The sequence below is a fragment of the Stegastes partitus genome, unplaced genomic scaffold (genome assembly GCF_000690725.1).
Source record: "Stegastes partitus isolate 25-593 unplaced genomic scaffold, Stegastes_partitus-1.0.2 Scaffold2006, whole genome shotgun sequence".
In the NCBI taxonomy this organism is placed as follows: Eukaryota; Metazoa; Chordata; class Actinopteri; family Pomacentridae; genus Stegastes; species Stegastes partitus.
The window spans coordinates 45156-65302 of record NW_007579737.1 but is presented as its reverse complement, the minus strand read 5'-3'; the positions used below and the strand labels follow the sequence as shown (position 1 = coordinate 65302).

The 20147-nt window shown below is 46.0% G+C and overlaps 1 protein-coding gene across 1 annotated transcript in view; it reads right to left on the bottom strand.

The window, feature by feature from the left end:
• The window catches only part of cyth3b (cytohesin 3b), a 37503-nt gene extending 23729 nt beyond the window's left edge, over nt 1–13774 (bottom strand). Inside the window, exon 1 of the mRNA XM_008303443.1 lies at nt 13501–13774. Within this exon, the coding sequence (XP_008301665.1) occupies nt 13501–13519 (19 nt within the window). The 5' untranslated portion in view covers nt 13520–13774. The remainder of the gene's footprint in view (nt 1–13500) is intronic.
• Between the last annotated feature and the right edge of the window lie 6373 nt (nt 13775–20147).

The following is a 20147-nucleotide window of genomic DNA, read 5'->3' as shown; positions in this document are numbered from 1 at the left end:
GACTGTATATCAGCTTTTATGTTGTCTAATATTTTTTTTAAATGTAAAAAATGCAGAAAAGCAGAGCGCCTCCTTTCTGTATCGTTCCCTGAGCACTGCCAGCAGCACATGCAGCAGAGAGCGTATCCCAGCTGAGCAGATAGTGGTGCCGAGTTGAGCGTGTCTTCACAGGAAGTGGCTCACTACTATGTATGAGTATTATGCTACCATATATATGCATAAGCATAAAAAAAATATCAAATAATATATCAATATCGGATTTTTTTAGTTTCTAAAAATCAGTATCGGCCCAAAAAAAAAAAAAAAATCAGTGGAATGCTAACATTTGCTAATGTCCACTAAACACAACACGCAGGCACCTTTAAATCTTCACCTGTTGTTTCTGCTACATCGAGACATACGAGGGATCCTAGTTCATCCTCTGGGCACCATGAATGTTGGTCAGAGGACTCAAACAAAGGAGGCTGTTGTTTCTGTTTCACCGTCATCTGGAAAAATACAAAACAACATCCTCTCATGTGTCTCCGATGTGAAAACCACACCGCCCCTTGTAAATATCACACATTGTAAAACACAAAGTGCCAATCTTGATGAAGAAGGAACGCCAGGTGTATCTGTAAGCCACAGTTCATTTGCTTTTACTGAAGCGAGTGTTTTCTGAGTCTGCAGCTCTCGCCTGTTGTCAGCTCTCATCTCGGAGGAGACGTCCACAACATTCCCTTTATGAAAATTAGATTACAAAGGAAAAATCAGAGGTTACATCAAACACAACACGGCCGTTTGATTCTTCAAAGCCTCAAAGACCCTGTAACACGATCCCTTGAAGCAAGACAGTCTCTTCACAGAAGCCACTAGTCACAGTCACTTATTCATGAACAAGCCGTGCTTTTGCCAAATTTCACTCTGAAGCTTCCTCTTCCCTTTGGATTCAAAAAACAGCCGCTGATTGGTTTATTTTTGGGCTATCATATGTAAAGATTCTCAGACAAATTGGCCTTGCTGGTAGGATCCCTTGTTCTTTATCTTTGCCTAATTATGAGTGACTGAGATGGTCTTTCATTACCATCACTCATCTCATGCGTCATTTCCTCTCTAAGAACTGGACGATTCCAACGAAAGTTCCACTGAAACTGGCTCACACTGCCGTCAGCGTGTCTCCCTTCTATCTTCTGCAGAAAGACCTTGTCCGACAGGTAAAAAGGAAGAAGGGGAAGCCAACAGCCAGCTTTTTCTTTTCGTTGCACATAATGCTCTCCATAATCTCACACCCTGTCTAGACAGGACCTTTCCTAATTGACTGAGGATTCAGCCGTTGTGCAACAACACCAACTCCCAAATCAAGGAACCAACATGTATGAGGCAAAACTAAGACGTGTTTACTGCTCCGAGCAGCACAGCCTGATCCGTGAATAAGGGAGCCTGAGAATATTACAAAAATATAGTGGTTTCCAAACTGGGGGATCACCTGAGGGGTTGCAAGATAATTACTACATTAGGAAATAAAAATAAAATGTGCCTCATGATTGTCCTGTGCTCAAAGCTAACCTGCAATAACCATCACAAGGTTTCCTAAGAAGACCTTCCTGGCTGTTTGCTAAACTCCTCCCTGAACCACCAACTGCGTAATCAGTCATACTTTAGCGAACGTAACCAGGCAACAATAACAAAAAAATCATTTCCTCATCTTAAATCTGTCCACTAGCTAGCTCGAGCAATTCTGTTTGCAGAGTCACATCTTCAGCCGTCACTGTGTACGGCGGCACAATTGTTTTTTTATTTGTTCCCAAAGCGAGTACACACATTGAAACTGCACTAAAATATTTTTAAAAACATCTAGATTCCACTTATAAACTAGAATTTAGGGCTGGTCCGAATAGCAATTTCTGATCTCCGGACATTCGGTACCAATTAATGGCGAACATTCGGGGTGCCGCTCGGTGGCGGCGGCTGACTTGTTTTTGTCTGGGGGGGGGGCTGAAGTGAGCGTGACGCGACGCACAGGCCGCATTTGGCTACAAAGACCAGTTTCTGTGTTTAGGTTAGCGGTGACGGCTCCGTTTCCGCGGCGGAGGGGTCTACGGAGGTCCAGTTTGATATCCCGATTCCAGCACAGCGAACGAATCGTCGGCTATTCGGCTATTCGGGCTCAGCCCTACTAGAATTACCACCTTGTGTGCCTCCACCAACCCTTCAAGTAGCAGTTTCGATGCCTGTCTGTCCAGAATCTGAGACACAATATACGTCAGGTTACTTATATGTGGGCGGCTGTGGCTCGGGTGGTGCAGCGGGTTGTCCACTAATCGCAGCGTTGGCGGTTCGATCCCCGGCTCCCCCACAGTGAAAGTGTCCTGAACCCAAAAGCTGCTCCCAATGGCAGGCAGGCACCTTGCATGGAGCTCTATTGCCATTAGTGTACGTCGCTTTGGATAAAAGCGTCTGCTAAATGAAATTGTAAATATGTGATCATCGCAGCCGATTCTGATGTAACACAAAGTTGTCGTGACCGTAGACAGAGTTTTACACGCAGCAGCAGAGAGGATCGAAACCATCACCATGGACGTCTCAGTGATGTTGATCTTTTGATCATTTTTCTCCCGTTAATGGTCAGAGAGGATGAATCCTTTATTTTGTGAGGTTTTCAAATCCTCACCAGTTCATCGTCGAGTCCACGTCTGTGTCAGATGTACTGAAATCCCCTCCAGGCGCTCCTTGATACTTCACAGACTGGGACGGACGTCAGGTCACGCTGACCAACAATTCAGTTCGCTGGTGAGTCCGAGAGAACGTTTGTGCCGAATCTGAAGAAAAGCCCCGAAGGCGTTCTGAGATATCACAGAAATGGGTCGGACGGACGGACGGACGGACGGACGGACGGACGGACGACACAACGCCTCCAGTCAGGGCTGCTTGAAAAAAAAAATGTAATGATAAAATAAACCATCAGTGACAACCGATTTACACGTGTACAGAGTGAAACACAATCCCACTAATGACTGCCTGACCCCCACTGACCTCTGGACACATTCACTGGGGATCCTCTCCATAGAGGAAGTATTTCTAATGCCAGCTAGCTTAGCATGTGTGCTGCAGCTTTATCCACTGTAGCAGGGCGACTTCTTAAATCATAAGGAGCCCATGAACGAGTCGAACTCCATGAAAGAACAGCCGCAAATCTGGCTAGACTGTGCAGCAGCTGTAAAAAGTGCATTTTGTAGATGCAAGAAGATGCACGGGGAGCCGGTGGTCCTCAAGTGAGCTCCTCTGACATAGCAAGTGGCTAACGCAACACAGGATCACAAGTTCCTCTTTAAATGCAGTTACATAAAACCCTCAGCTGGTTTTACGCGTCACACGTTTGAATATCAGTCATCTCATCAAAGCCAGCAGATTGGTTTTGTCCTCCTCTAACACTGACATGTGCTGGAAATCTAATATTTGATGACAATACCGGGCTCATGTGTGACAGCATCTCCAGGGAGTTTCAGTAACGGAGAGCTGCTGACGGCACCACGAGGTAACAACAACTACTCATTACTGCTTCGGTTTGTCCACGTTAAGTCCACGTACAAGGATTTGCATGATGTTCAAACCCACAACTCTTTAATAAAATTCCCTATTAGGCCATAACGAAAGGGGCGTGGCTAATGCGACACTGTGCTTGCTCTTCAAATCCAAGTTTTCTGCATCACACGTTAGCTATTCTCATGTAGCCGACAGCCAGCAGATTGGTTTCGTCTTCCTTCATGCTGGAAGCCAGTGTTTCACCACAATGCTGGGCTCACGTGTGACAGCATCTCCTGGGAGTTTCAGAGCTGCTGATGGCACCACAAGGGAAAAACAACAACAACCACTCATGGATGCAAAATGCTGCACATGGACCAGGCAACCCAAAGTCCTCATAAGGCATGAATGAGCAAACTAGCCAAATTTTAACCACATAAAGCCTGATTTGCGATACAGATTAGATCAGGTCACTCCGTCTGGACATACGAGTCGTCCAGGAACTCTCTGCAGACCCCTACGTGACTCCGGATACGCTGTTTGCGTTGGGCTGAGGCCTGAAGTCTGGAGAAGAGCACAGTGCACAGCCAGAAAGACAATGAGACGCTCCAGCTGCCAAGTAGGACTCTGTTTCCACTTCTGATGTTCCAGGACAGCAGGAAGGAGAAGAGGCGGATGAGGAGGAGGAGGAGGAAATGAGTTCATAACGTGGAATATGTGGGCGGTCCAGGTCAGACCGTCGCTCTCTCCCAGGTTCTGGGTAAATGGGGTTTTCCAGATTGTGAGCTTCTGCACACAGGAGCCCTTTATTTAGCCTCTCACCTTAAATCTCACCAGCTGAGCGCTGATTAGAGGCAAACACTTGTGATTCTTGCATCATCTCACTTGTTTTTCTCCACAGACACATGACAGTGTGAGAACAGCCTCGGCATCAACAGTAAAATGAAGTCAACCGGGTCTCTTTATGCTGCTAACTGAACTTGACAAGCGTGTTTTAGAGGAAACACAGTTGTTGATTTTTTAGCTTTTGGTTATTGGTTTGACTCTAGACCAGGGGTGCCCAATCCTGGTCCTCGAGAGCCCCTTTCCTGCATGTTCTAGATGTTTCCTTCTTCCAACACACCTGATTCAAATGATCAGGATGGTTACCAGGCTTCTGCAGAGCTTGATGATGAGCTGATCATGTGAATCAGGTGTGTTGGAAGAAGGACACATCTAGAACATGCTGGACAGGGGCTCTCGAGGACCAGGATTGGACACCCCTGGTCTAGAAAATACTCTTACAGGATTTTGACTGTCTCCAAGTCTTTCTTTCATCGTGTAAAACAACAACTTCCACAGCACCTGTTGGAGGATTGTTCTTCATATCTTTGGCTGTACGTGTGATTTCACTGAATGCGGGAGAAATCATCACCTCCCTGATGTGTGTGAATCCTCTGCATCAGTAGTCTGTTGTTATTTCCACAGCCGGTACAAAGACGCATTCTGCAGTTCATCGAATCCACGAAAGGTCTGCATGCGTTGTATGTTCGCCTAAATATGAAGGTAAAAAACACAGTCCCTCAAAGTAGGTGGACATTTTGTCATTTGGAGAGAAAAAAAAGTCTCCTTTATGAGTAACCAGAAGGTTAGCAACCTTTAAAAACTTGTTTGTACATGCTTCGTTGCCAGGTGGCGTTAAGGCGGTTAATACGCTTACTCAGTATTTCATTAGAAAATGTAGGCATGAAATTCTTCATATAATCCCCACAGCTATAGCCTGCAGCTCCAGGAGTCACACAGGGAGGAGGCAGGAGGAAACCCATGCTAAAGAGATCACAACACTGTCCTTCCTCTTTAAATGCAATCACATAAAAAGCTTTCCACGTCACACGTGTGGATATCAGTTGTTCTCTGACTGACTGACTGACATCTAAATCTAATGTTTTACATCCACACTGGGCTCATGTGTGGCAGCGTCTCCGGGGACGTTCAGAGCTGCTGATGGTGCCACGAGGGAAAAACAACAACCACCGCTTCAGTCTATGTTTCAATTAAGTCTGAGGAGATTATCGATGCAGCGTTTGCATTGTGTGCCGCTGGCTGCTTTGCATTATCAAGAGACGACGACCAAAATAGCCGCGTGTGGCACGAACCCGCTGATGATGACAGAAATTAAACGGGACAAAGGTCAGCAAAGACATTAAACACACGTGTGAAGGAGCCGCCGTAAATCACTGGTAGCAGTGGTCATAACGCATTATCAATCACACCCAATCATCGTCGGTGGGAGCTGATGCATCCTGGGTTACGTGTTGCGGGTGCGAAGGGGAGAAACTGTCTGCTGCAGAGGGGGGAGCTGCCATCGTCCCGGCAGAAGCAGCCGCTTATCGGTGTCCTTGTGGTCTGTTCAGCAGCCTGTCAGCCTGACCTGCTCCGTCAAGGCCGTCCTTTCACAGCTCCCAGTCCTCGCTGAAGCAACAATAGCCCAACTATCTCAGAAAAAACTAAACAATTAAACAACTCAAGGGTCAGAGCGAAGGATAAGAGGCTAGAAATGAGGAGCGAGGAGCTGAAAATCCCGGCGACACGCCGCGTTATAAATCACATGCCGGCCTGTGTCAGGAATAGAACACACGGGGAAGGCGCCGCTCTTTCTCCGCTCTTCTTTTTCCTTTCGGGGCTGCCTTTTTTCATGATTGAATCCTGTTTATGTGTGTGTGTGTGTGTGTGTGTTTTCCTGCACTCCAGTGGGGAAGTGACAGCGAGCGGCCCGAGCTCTGACCTATAATCCACTAACTGTCATCTATATCCCTCCCCACTTGATCTCCTCCATTTGTCTACGCGAGGAGAGGCTCGCGGCGCACACTAATCCTCCGTGTTGGAATGCGTGCGCACAATATAAAGAGACTTTAAAGTCCTGCGTACACATTTACATACGCACAGGAGAAGCATGAGGTATACACAGCTGGGATGAGCCTCGCACCACTAACCTACTTTGAGAACTGCAGCATCCACGTCCCATCGGCCTCTCTCTGAATCTGTGCCACTGCTGCACGTCTCCACCTCCCCGCCCCCCCAAACATACACAAACCGACGTACTGTACAAACACACCGTCGCGACACTGAACACACACACTGACAGGCTGCTCGGGAGTCACACGGTCATCCTGCTGTGCACAAACAAAACGCCGCTGCCACTCTAAAAAGATGACAGCAACCTCAGCCTCCTCCAGCCGCCGCTCGTCGTCTCTTCCTGTGAAAGAGGAATGAATTTTGCATGATGCAGCAGCATCTTGCAGGAAAAAATAAATAAAAATCAGAGGGGTGGTCAGATGTGGAAACATGCACAGTTTGCAGAAAAAACTGAGTTAAGGCAAAAAGTGAGGATGTGCTGTAGTAGTTCACCGACACGTTGACCTCCAGAGTGAGTCACCGAGCGTTACAGATCTCTTATTTAAAGCTGGACTGGCTCTGGAGAGGCACGAGTCCCACAGGGAAGACACAAGGCCTGCAAGAGGCTGGAGGCTCGCCAGATGCTCTACACAAACATACAAACACACAAACACACAAACACACGCCAACACACAAACTGGATGACCAAGGCTAGAGGTGACAACGGAGCTCAACGGTGACCTGGACGCCGAGAGAGGAAGCATGAAAATCCCAGCTTGTCAGTGCAACCATGAAAGATAATTATTCTCATTTCTGCTCCACAACTGCAATATATGTAATCAGCAATAATTAAAGCTGGCATGTTGCTTGTTGTCAGCAAAGAAATGTGAAGAAAAAAAGTGCTGTGAAGCTGATTTACCAAAAACAGACATTGGCATATTTTAACTGGAAAAACTGACCCATTTTTGGAAGAGCTAAGAAAAACACTGACCATTGACATGAATAAAGACGCCACCAGTGAAGATGAAGCAGTACGCATGTACTGGAGCTAAAATTTTGGCTTATTTTATGAATTACTCTGCAGGAAAATATGTCAAATTCTCACCATAATTCACAAACGCTGGACAAATTTCTTGTTTTGTTCACAACTATAATCCACATGTTTCATTTACTATGATGCATGTGAGAGGCTGAAAACAATGTTTTTTTCTCAAATTTTTTACTTAAATGAAGAACAGACCACTGCTTTGGCTCTAAATAGCACAGCACATTTCTTTTGACTGGTTTGGTTCTTCAGCTGCTGGTTGCAGCTCTAGATAAGAAGAGATTCTAGTTCAATGAGTCCAGATGAGAAAAAAGAATATAATACCGAACAGAAACAACTTGTGTTCGACCTCTAGTGGAAAACAGAATGAAACGCGTATTAATCGTCTCGTGGGTTCAGAAACTGATCAGTGCACTAAGTGAAAAAGCAGATGATCACATGGTTTGATGTTTTTTTTCCTGAGAAATGTGCAGCATCTGTTGTTAGAAGCTACATTTTGAAGTCTGTCCCTAAAGTTGGTATCAGGAGAGCAAGCTCCAGACGGCAGGCGAGTGTGTTGTGTTTCCACAGTGTTGGGGGCGGGTACACCTTTTTCCTCCAGCAGGTCAAACAATCTTACATAATTGTTCCAACCCTGCCTTTTCCTGTCCGCCCTCGCCGGCCTTCTCTTCCCGACAGACCTGAACACGCTTTAGTGGAAGCCATGAACTCCCACAAAGGCCCGAGCAGAGCAGGACGTTCTCTGCCTGAAATTCACTTCAGCACATGACTTCAGCCCTCTGGGACCTTCGGCAGCGCTCTGATTTCTCCTTCCAAAGGGGAGAAAAATAGCTCGATTGGCCTCACAGCTCCCCTCTACGAGCCCCCTGATGGTCTTAATGCTGCAAAGACAGATCCCGATCTGCCGTGGCAGAGCTTTACAGCTGAGTGGCGGATGAGGAGGAAACTGGAAACTTCCTTGAAAAGCCCTTTGCCGTTCTTCTCCTCCTCTGCTCCAGACAAAAATTAAGTCTCGCCATCAGCGTCACAGCCACTTACGAAAGCACTTCAGGCCTGTTTTTGAAGGCAGAGCAGAGGTCCGAGAGGATTTACACACACGCTCACTTGAAGCTCAGCTCTTAGCGATGCTCCTGCACTGAGGCTGAGATTTCCATATGGGTCGGTCTGTCCTGAAGACGGCTGAGGGGATGTCGTGAGTAAGTCTGATATTCAGGAAAGCGAACAAGGGCCCTCTGTGTTCACCAACCTCCTGGTCAAAGATGAAACACGCTCGCAGTGACGCTGAGCCTCAAACAGAAGCCAGGAGGCAAAGAGACTGTAACAGGAGGCGAGTCACACTGCTGGGAGAGAAACCGGAGTTAGGCGAGGAGATCCACGCCGCCGTCCTGGCTGTTGGCTAAATATGAAGTGATGTTTAGGAACTTTAACAGCCACCTTTATAAAACCTAAAATAGAATCTAAACTTCATTCGTCAAGAAAAGAGAGTGTCCAGAGTTCTTCAAGCGTACGTGATGCCAAGTGCAACCAGGCAGTCATCGGCACAATATGGTTCCAGCTGAGCTTAGTTTTATGATTTAAAAACAAAAAAGTACAAGTTAGTGTGGAAACAATAAAACGTGTATGTCGGAATTAGTGAAAATGGCCAATCTGCCACAAAAACATTCACTTTTCAATTATATAAAACAGAAGAAAAGCAGAACATCTTCACATTTGACAAACTGGAAACAGAAAATGTTTCTTAAATACCATTAACGATTAATTGATTTCTACATTTCTACAAGCCCGCTGGATTCGACCCAAGGATAAGATAAGTCTCAAATTTCTCAGAAGCAGTCAGGTTGAGTTGCGGTGGAACCTCCTAACTTTCACCCCTCTTTATGATATTTGGCAGTTCAGCTTTGAACAGAAGACCTGTGAGGCTGAGATGCTTGAATGAGAGGAAATGAACAGTTCAGGTTTTAACAGACACTGACAATGAGACAAGTTCTGCATTTTCTAAGCTTAACCGAACGCACATTCCGGTCTGCGAGGAGCCCACGTGTTCTGTGCAGAACTCTGTGCAGAGCCATGGGCCTCTTCTACACGCCCCACTGCTGCTCCCTGACATCCTGCAGGGCCCTCAGCTTCTCCACCACACAGACGCCGACTGCCTGCTCCAGTCTACGGTCTGTCAGCTTCCCCAGAATCACAAATCTCCAGCCGCCTACCGTACAGGTGACCCCTCTCAAAAAAATATGCACAGGGAAGATTCAGCTGGATCCCACTAAGAGGTGTGTGCTACTAAAGCTTGGTTTGGCTCCAGAACATTCCTCTCTCGGGTCCTTTGCAGCATGTGGGATGCGGGGAAGAGACAGCAGCTGCAAATCTGCTCTGAAAACACAAATCCTAAACATAGCAGGAAGCTGCTGGCGCTGTCTTGCAGCCGGCAGATGAATGGCTCAGAGATCTCAGAACCCGGCTCCGGGTGCGGGTCTCTGGTTGCCTGAGTTGGGCTGCAGTGTGCCGTAACCCCGCAGACCGCACGCTGAAACACACATCCACACACTGAAGTGCCAAGTTTAAAGCGGCCACCGTTCAGAGTGTGTAAATAGAGCAGTCTGGCATAAACGCTCTGATTCATACCACATGGGCATCAGCCGTACGGCCAGCTCACTAAGAACGTACAGTAAAGCAGCCCAGGCACAGGTACTGCAGGTGTGCACTCGACAGTCTGTCAAAGTCAGTCGTGCAGAAGGAGAAAGTGCTACGGTGAAGCTACAGTCTGTCTGCTCAGCCAGACCGGCTTCCCTCCAGCAAAGCTTTGTGGCCTCTTGTTGACCCATTGTCCACTGAGCGAGCATTGTGGTTGGAGGCATTGTGCTGCTGAGCGCCATTTATGTCAGCTGGATGACTATAGACGCATTCTCTCTGAGCCTCGTACAGTCAGCACGGCCAAAGATAAGGAAAACAGGAGAAAAAAGCACCACAGGTACAGAAAATCAAATAATATTTCTAAGACTCTTCTTCAAGCAGGTGTCGCTGAAACAAGACCAAGTGTCGGCAACTCTGGGGGGGAAGACGAAGCTTTGAGCCGAACACGAGAACGCAAGTATGCAAAAATACTCCCAATGACAACGACTAAAACTGATGCTTAGCTGGTTTAAAGCCACATTAGTCTCCTTAGCTGAGCACGTTAAGATCCGATAAACGGAAAGTGCAGCCGAAACTGACGGGAATGTCATTGGCTTTGCAAGTTTGATTCGCTGGTTTGTTTGAGACGCAAAGTGAGAGTTCAGTTCATGTGTGTGCAAAAGTTCATCCAGAAATTTCACGTGAACAAAAACTAGGAACACCACGGCATCCATCTAATGGCTGAGATACTGAGACGTGGAACAGGCAACTAAAAACATGTAAGACACTGTTTTCTTTTTCACACAAAGCGAAAATTTAAAGCAGGTGGACGTGGTGGAAAAGAAGTGAATCCAGCCAGAGTTCAGTGAGTTAATCATGACAACAGACGGACTTTAACCAGAAGAAGGTCCTGTAATATGCCGGAGGATTGATTCAGGGACGCTACCTCCCTCGTCGTCTTCCACTGGCGGCGCTCCATACTTCTCTGGCCATTTTCCAGCTTCGCTCTGGCACATGATGCCGTCTCCCCTCCCCATCAGACATCCCACCATCCCCGCTACTACCGCTTTGTCTCTGTTTATGGTCACACATGCTTTCCGTCCTCTGTTCTCAGCCCTCTGCCGCCTCCACATCTCATCACGTCCGCCACCTTCTCACTCAGCTCAGTCAGGTGCGACGGTCCGGTACCGCACCTCCTCAGCTGGCCTCCCACCAACCTGCCACATCAGTAGAGTCATGCCTGTAATCCCAACCAGCACGACTGCTCATCCTCCACTTTGTTACGTCTCCCCCGCAGCACCCAGCTCTGCTGTGGGCCCATGTGTGGGTGTTTGTGTAGGTGCTAACTCGCTCAAATAAAAAGTAGGAAATTGTGCATGTTGGTCCCTCACACAGAAGCAGTGCAGCATTACTTTACTTCAGCGTTTATAGCAAAAAAAGAGGACAGACTGTGGAATAAATTGCACATACATTCACACACAATCATTCCAGGTCATGACCCATCCATCCATCCATCCATCCATCCATCCATCCATCCATCTTCGCTGCAAACGGTGCCACGAGGCGCAGAAGAGACGTGTAATTTGTGTGAGCGTGTGGGCATGAGTACATGTTAGTGTGTGTTTCTGCGCTCCTGGCTGTTGTCAGCCGTCCCTGCTTGGCATCACAGCACCATATGTCTGTCTGTTGCCGCTGGAGGCCCGGCCGGCCGAGCGCAGCACAATGACAGCTTTATGCCCAGGTGCCCTGCGTCCAGCACTCCAGCAATTAGTCACATCCTGCAGCCCTGCGAGCAGCGAACACGTGGGACAGACTTAAGGAGGTGAGACAACAGGAGGGAGGGATCCCGACTCAGATACTCCGGTTTTGTCAAAGCTGCTCAGACGTCGTTTGGTGTCGGCGCCACCAGCGCCAATATTTGATGAGTTTTTCCAGTTTTAAAGAGCCAAAGTAAGTCACAGAACTTTCCCCCAGGACCCTGAGGTTCACGTCAGACATTACTGTTTCACTTAGGTGTGATGTATTTGGAACAAAACTACTTGGACAAGATCATGATTTGGGTTAAATGCACCCACATCAACATGTTACACCAGCAGACAACATCACTCTGGACTCGTGACTCCTTCTGACATTCACAGATTCTCAGAGGTCCATCAGCCTTCAGCGTCACATCTCAACCCACTGGGTGCTCTTTAGTGTCTTTTCTGACACTTTCTCACCCCTACAGGGTAAATCTTGACAAACCAAGTGTGTGATTTTGTGCAGTTTGTGATTAACAGGTTCTGGCTGGGACCGGATGGGTGACACAACTGGCCCAGACATCCTGAATCGAGGGGTGGCAGGCGGTTGGCTCGTTGCTGCTCACCGGGTACAAGTCAGGAGGCACCAGAACCTCAAAGAACCACAAACTGTCTGCAGCCTTAACTTGAGCGTCCTGTCCACGGCTGCAGCCTATTTGGAGATACAATGCAGCTTCCTTCCAGATTATGAAGGGTTAGGAAGAAGTGGGCTTGCAATGTGAGTCAACACATTTCTGCTCTTGTGCCACAGCCTGCCCTCCCATCCAAAGCTTCTAAAGCCACCGTGCGCTGGACTACGGGTCCATGCAGTCTGCAGGCTCGTGTTGCAGCAACACATTCTTAAAACAAGCCCAGCTTTTGTCATGAGTCAATAAATGAATCCGTGTCTCGTGGCTACGCTTGGTGGACCATGACAGGACCTGTTGGACCGGAGTGACACCAATCCCACAGCTGACAAAGGCTCGGATTAACAGGAGTCCGCAGCACTCGCACTCTCTCTACTGATGACAGCGATGCTTTGTCACTCAGCCGCTCTGAGCCACAGCAGCCCGGTGACCTGGTTGAGTCTCAGTCACCTCACGGAGAGCAGGTCAACCTTCTCTAGCTGGAACACAAGCATGAAGCTGCACTGACACCATCACAACATCAGTGAGGAGGCGAGTGCAAGATACAGAGAAACCCTGTTCCCACATTTAGCAAACGCCATCCTGATGGTTGACATAATAATAATAATAATGAGACTTCATACTGTGTGTAATTTAACGTCAGAGTTCCTTGATAGACGATTCAAAACTGAATTACAGGTTAGGAAACCTAATAAAATGTGTCTTTTGTTAGTTTCTTTTAAAATGCTGTTCCTCTATCTTGGATGTATTTTTGATTTCAGGCTGTTGCAGAGGAAACCCTGATCCCTGGAACTCTCTGTAGTTGGTTGGATGAACGTCATTCATTCATTCAAGTTGTCTTAACTCAAAAAGATTGATCCAAACTGGTATTTTTGTTGTTGTTGAGGCCGAACATGATCACCAGAAAATCCTGTGGCAGATGAGTGTCGCTGCACTGACACTAAAATCTGATTGTTTTAATTCTTATTAGAATAATGAGTGTAGTGAGCAGCACACAGCCACATGTCTCAGCGCTGACAGCACATCAGCGGGGGATGGATCCTACCTTGGTTGTCCTCGTCCATGACTGCAGCCAATAAAATCAAGATCTCCCCACAAATCGGTCACAGAAACTTCCCTCGTCGCCAACGCACAAAACGTCTAATTCACGGCAAATGCGCGCCCTAATTTCCAGGACGCATTTGGTGCACAGGTTGTCTCAGAGGCAACGTCTTCTTCCCGGGATTTGTTGTGGCCATTGACGGCCCACGGTGAGCGGATCGGCGGCTCCGGCCCCGTTAGTCCGTCAGTGTGTCTCCGGAGCAGCGGCGGCTCGTCTTTCAGCCCACAGCGGCCGAGCGCGTTGTCGTTATGCCTCCAAATACGCCTTCACTCCACTAGTGCCAGGAGACGGCTCACACGGCCGCGTCAAGCTGCACGACACGCAGCAGGAAGAACGGTCAATCTTTGCTTCAAAATAAAAGAGTCGCGCCCCAGTAAATGCGAGTTGTCCTTTATTTTGTAAATGCGCAACAGGAACTTGGCTGTACGGTTTTACGCTCCGACAGGGAGGCGTTTTAATCCATCCGAGCTGCGCATTCATCGCTGATCAGCCCTCACGTGACTCCAGGCAAATACACCAATAATGTTCGTATTGATTATTGGACTGAGTCTAATCATGCTGTGGCATTGGGCTGATTAACTCATCACTGCTGCTTTTTGTTGACTTCGTTTGGTATTTATGATAAAATATCATCCTCTTGTCATTTTCCTGGCCTAAGAAAATACATGAAAGTGTTTGTTTTTTGTCTTTTTTTAAATGCATTCTGAATATGCAACAATCTTTGTTTCTGGGAACCTGAGAGTCTTTCACCTTTTTTTTTTTTTTAACAAATAGGTAACAGATGTTTTGCAAAATGTGAACTTGATATGGGATAAGAATTCCCCCGCAGATATCAATGATTCTCAATCCACTAGTCAACCACTGGGCACCATCATTAGCCCAACAGCCAACCAGCAGTGGAACAAAGCAAAAGGCAAACTAACGGGGAATGAGCGGTCAAACGATCCAAAATGCAACTCCTGGATGTGTTATTTAACCTTTACGCTGCCATTAAAAACAGGAACAACATCACATTTTGAAAGTAAAGCTAATCTTATGGATAAGTGATACGTTTGTGTCGATCAAAATGACTCCTGAAGTAAGATTCCCGGCTTATGAGGGAATACTGAGATGTTGAAACTTTCTTCTTGAACTCATCGTGACCTGACCTTCTGTTCCATCAGTGAAAATGATATAATCTAGGCTCAAAATTGTCATATTTGATCTTAAATCCCATCATTTAAAGAATGCACTGTTTACATGAAAGAAATTCATTCCTTTGTGGCTGAACTGGGCTGAACTGCAGGCGGTGTACACGCAGCAGACAGGACACAAGAATGGAAGAGAGAATACGATTCTTACAATAAAGTCAATAAAAACGACACAAAAAAAGAAGTAAAAAATAAAAAAAATGGCCAGAAATTGCTTAGCAGAAGCATGGGCATGTCATCAGAAAGTTATTATTATTGTAAACTGTAATAGCAGAATTAAATCACTACACGAAGAGGATTGTATTGCATTTCATGTGTTATTATTAAAGTCACCACACTGTCGTAAGTATTTTAATACTGCAGCTGGTCAAGGTGGAGCTCGCTTTACATTCTCTGTATTCTCTTCAGCAGTTTAATGAACCGTAAAGAACACTATTTAATAAGATAATCATCGGCTTTTGTATGAATTCTTAAACTATGCTAACTCTAATCCTGCAGTTGAGTGTCGTATGTGCAGCACATTTTTAAGAAACGAAGAACGCTGCGTGTTGGCGTCTAACATGTCCAGAAGGGATTCATCATAGAATTTGCATGTTGTAAGTGACAGCGTGTTTCTGTGCTGTGATCCCAGCAGCTGCTCATCCAAAACATGCTCAGAAGAGTCATTTCCATTCAGGTTTTGGTGCCTTTTAGACGAGACTCTTACACCAGGTTAGGAAACAGTGGATGTAAAACACACACACACACACAGAAATATTTGCAGTTTGTTTCTACAACACACGTGGTTTCAATTACAGCATTCCTGCCTCCGCGGAGAAGGAGGGGGTCCCGCTTCCTGTGTGCATTACTGCAGTGGTCAAGCATGAGCAGATGTTTTAATGTGTTCACTCATTCATGTGTTTATTCGTAGGTGTCACTTTCAGACTAATTCTCAGTGGTCTGTTCTAAACAAAGTGGTGTTCTGCAGCCATAACACCATCACTCCTCCTGACACCGGTTCTGATAGCTGTTTGTTTGAGGCTATAACTTTATACTGCCTTTGCTTTTTTTTTTCTGTAAAGAAGAAAATGATTCGTTTCCTTTCACTAGCGATGTGTTGGTGAACTGATGGCGGTGTTGCTTCACTTTATCCAAATGAATACAACCTTAAGTTTGCGTCACCATCTTCAGGGCCAAAGGATGACACCATCCAGTCTGGTGCCGAACAACAAGAACCTGCAGCGACGCTGTGACTTCACACCTGGATCCGTGCGCTGCTCCCTAAGGTGGGGGGTTGATGGGATATTTGGGTTCAAGCTGTTTGTTTTCTCTGCACTCCGGCACGAAGCGCCACGAGTGAAGAGCTAACCATGTGTTGTAGAGGAAGCCTAACTCCTGGAGATGCCACTTTGGAGAGTAGAATGACGAAGGTCCTGCATTTGTTTTGTTTGAAAAGTTTCAGTCCATTGGTGCCTGGAAAAGACAAAACAGGAAGAAATCTGGACGAATCCCCTCCAGGAAGAGTCTTTGTCACTTGGCTGGCACTCGTTAGGAGGTTTTACATACTAGGTGGACTAATGCAAAGCAGTTAGCACACGGAACAAGCCCTGATTTGAATACTCTGAGCTTCAACTGGAAAATAGGTCACATGCATAATGTTGGGGATAGCGTAGGGAATACGGTTAGGCAATATGGTTTTACTGCCCGTTTATGTCATCACTGTCAAACAGAGCCTCCTCGATGAGAGTAAGTTCCATTAAAAGCAACCCTGAGTGTGTCTCTCCGGCACACAAACGCACTCACTTCGTTCTATTCCACATAAATGTCATGCTAATGTGTTTGTGAGTCATGAGCGCTACCTCGCCGTGGCCCAGATATCCTCGGCGACGACAGAATGTGAACACAGAATTTTTTAAATCAACAAAAGCGCCATTTCGGTTTCGGTCACTTCGGAGCAAACTGAGTTCTCTGCATAGAGTTGCCTCGGAAACACCGTCTCCGGCTGGAAGTGAGCGTGGTTGTGTTTGCACCGCTGAGGGTTCGTAGCCTCGGGGAGCCGCACGTCTGGCGGATTTAGCCGACCATCGCGGGAAACGTCTGTGGAGCTCCTGACCGACTTCACGTGACCTGATTGAGCAGTCAAACCGCTTCATATGCTCCAGTCGCCACGGCGACGCCCGGAGGCCCATCACCTCCTCCTCTGAAACCGCTGACCCTCTATCTGTGATTACACAGAGGAGCAGCTCACTCACATCCCCGACCTCCGTTTACCTCCCTACACCCCCCACACAGCAGACCCAACCCGCTGTCATGTCTGGACCCGTCTCCTCTCCTGCAGAAATCCAGCTGATCCGATGAGCAGCTCCTTTTGGATATTAGAGGAGCCGAGCAACACTTTGGTCCACTCAGCAACCTTTAGATGGCATTAAATCATTCATGGTCCCTGGAGGATGAGCACTTTTGACTCTGTTCGTCTGTTTCAAGTTCAGTTTTTTACTCATGTTGTACATCTACAAGGTAGCTTCACACATTCATGGCTCCCTGAAGATGAACCCTCCTGACGTTGGTGATCCAGTGAACTACATTTCCACCATTTTGTGTACAAAATATCGGCATGCTAACCTGCTAACCGGAGATGCTGACAATGCTAAACCTGCTAAACATCAGCATGTTGGCCTTGTGAGCACATCATCCAGCGTGTTTACATGAGCAATAAAATGTGGAAATGTATGTGGTTTTTTTTAAACAGCTTTTAGCTGTAAAATGTTCGACCAATCCACTGTTACTTTACAGATATTTCCTGTTTTGTTTAGTTGCAGATAATATCTAATAAAATCACAGAAAAAAGGGTATTTGTTTCCATGTTAACAAAAAAGTTCACATCAAAAATCTGTGTTTTTTATTTGTTCTTTTACATTTGACCATAAAATGACACTATTTTAAAAATCTAGTTATATAAAGAAGTATTACTGTTATTTTACAGATTCTTGAAATTATTTTCTCAATTTTTAAAATGTTTTGTTGTTGTTGTTGTTGTTTGTTTGTTTGTTTGTTTGTTTGTTTGTTTGTTTGTTTGTTTTTGCATCTTCACACAATTGTATTTGACATTGTGGCTCAAAGCAGCAGTGGGTCAAAAAACAGAACCTTAGACTCCAGAAAAATAATCTATATTGAGAACTGTTTTTATTTATTTAAAGGGTTATTTTACAGATTTTCCCTGTTTAGTTTATTTACAGATGTTATATTGTGACGTATCAGAGAAAAATTAAAAATAATATGTTGGTTTTTTAACTGTACAAATGTCCACATTAAAAATGCATTTTTTTTTTACAAACAGTGCTCTTTTCTTATATCATGTGTAACCATAAAATCACACTATTTTACTCTGTTTAAGTCAGACGTGAATATCATTCTTTTACAGGTAACTGCTGTTATTCTCACCGTTTTTGAACGTTACGGTGTTCCAACATTCTCGTGCACAGTTTCTCGGCAGCTTTGTTGGCAGATGTTCACCGTTTCTTTCAGGTCTGTTAAACTAAAGAGACGTCGTTCAATGCACACGCTTCAAACCTCTGTCCTTCAGGATGTTATTTTCCACAGACACCTGGTAGCTCATCTTCCTCCGTGTGTTTGCACCTAAAGCCCTGGACCGGACCAGAATCAGCGGCTTTCACGCGTCCTTCCTGTTGTGGACCGGGTCGACCTTCGGGTGATGTCGTGAGTGCGACAGAGGTCACAGGAAGCAGGATTTCCTCCTTCATTCTTTCAGGTTTAAGTTCCAGCTCTGCACCTCAGCCACCTCTTTCCTGTCACCATCCGACTGAAGGGCAAAGTTGAGTTGATTTTCTGGATCCAAGGGCACATATGAGTGGAGTCTTTATTTGGGCTCACAAAGGCGGTAGTGTTTGCCCGAGAGTCCCCACATCTAAAGTACAATCCTCCTGGACCTGCTGCAGTTATGCAACAGGCCGCAAAGGTTTTCCCCCTTCAGGAGTTTCTCTGGTGAGCGTACAGCTCAATCTCAAGCAACTTTATAAAATACAAAAAGACACATTAGTTGAACCCTGTCTCCTCTGTTGCCTCAGAATGTCATGTCAGTGATTATCAATGGAGAGAATATGTGATCAGGATTCAGTATGACAGGAGATAAAAGCACCAAACTATGATCCCTTCATAGCACCATGTGAACAGAAGCCAATGCAGCCAATGCAGCCGACAGTTTACACTGAAAAGTAGGCATGTATCATTACAGGTCACTTCTAGAAAGGAAATGGCACAAAATGATGCTTCATATTTCAGTTTTTGTCATTGCAGCTGCTGTAAGTGGATGCAGGAATGCACAACACAGAAAAATAGAAAGTTCACACATGAATCCTGAGAAATGTCACAGTAACGCCTCCCAGAATAGTCGCATATTTGAATGCTCTCTTGCTTGTATGACCTATTTCAATGCCACAATATGACAAGAGCAAATACAAACCTCCTCCTCCCTCTCCGTTGCTTCCTCCTCCCCCACTCCTTTGATTCAGTTTTCAGGTCAGCTTGGAGCTCATCTCAGCACCTGATGTCATCCGTTTTACTGCTTTGCATACACCTCCCCTCCTGGTCAACAGCGTTTCAACCTGAGGAGTAACAACCACACAGAGGCACATTATGCACAGCGGCGCTCTCTGGTCAATCTGACGGTTTAGCATGAAGTTTAAAGACCAATACATCGGCGCTGGATTAATGTTTGTTTAGCCGTCAGTGATCCATTCTCTACACATGGACGGGTGTCAGTTATAAATGTCCACGACTGCCAGTTTTGCTGCTGGACGTCATATTAAACAAACACTGGTTTTACCTCCTTTATGCTCAAAAAACTGCCTTTTTGTCTCGAGCTGACTCCAAGCCTGATCCCAGCTTGGTTGTCGAACACAAAGTTGACAGCACAGCAGGGGAACTGTTACGTTTCAGTGGGAAAAACAAACAGAAAAGTAGGTTTGAGCTAAGCTTCTCTCCAAGATGTCGCCTTCTCCTGGTCTATATTCTGTTTGTCATCATAACCCCTGACATTTACATTCTTCAGGCACTAAGTTTTATATTTACAGTAACCACCATCAGCCACTTAGCTTAGCTTAGCATAAGGATAAAAACGGAAGGATGCAGCAGCCGGTCTGACTGCGTCTGAGAAAACAAAATCCACCTACATGCACCCCAGAAGATCAACATGTCGTATCCTGTTTAATCTGCACCAAACGTTCAAACATCTGTGAACCTTTGTACCTTCGGGTTTGAATGGATTCTTACAGTCTTCTCATTGAACTTGGTCACATATTTCCCCAAATGAAACTTTTATTTTTTGAAGAAACAACAACCTGAACAGAAACGATGGGATTGTTATTACTAACGAGCATCTCTCTGGTAGGGGCTGCAAGGTGG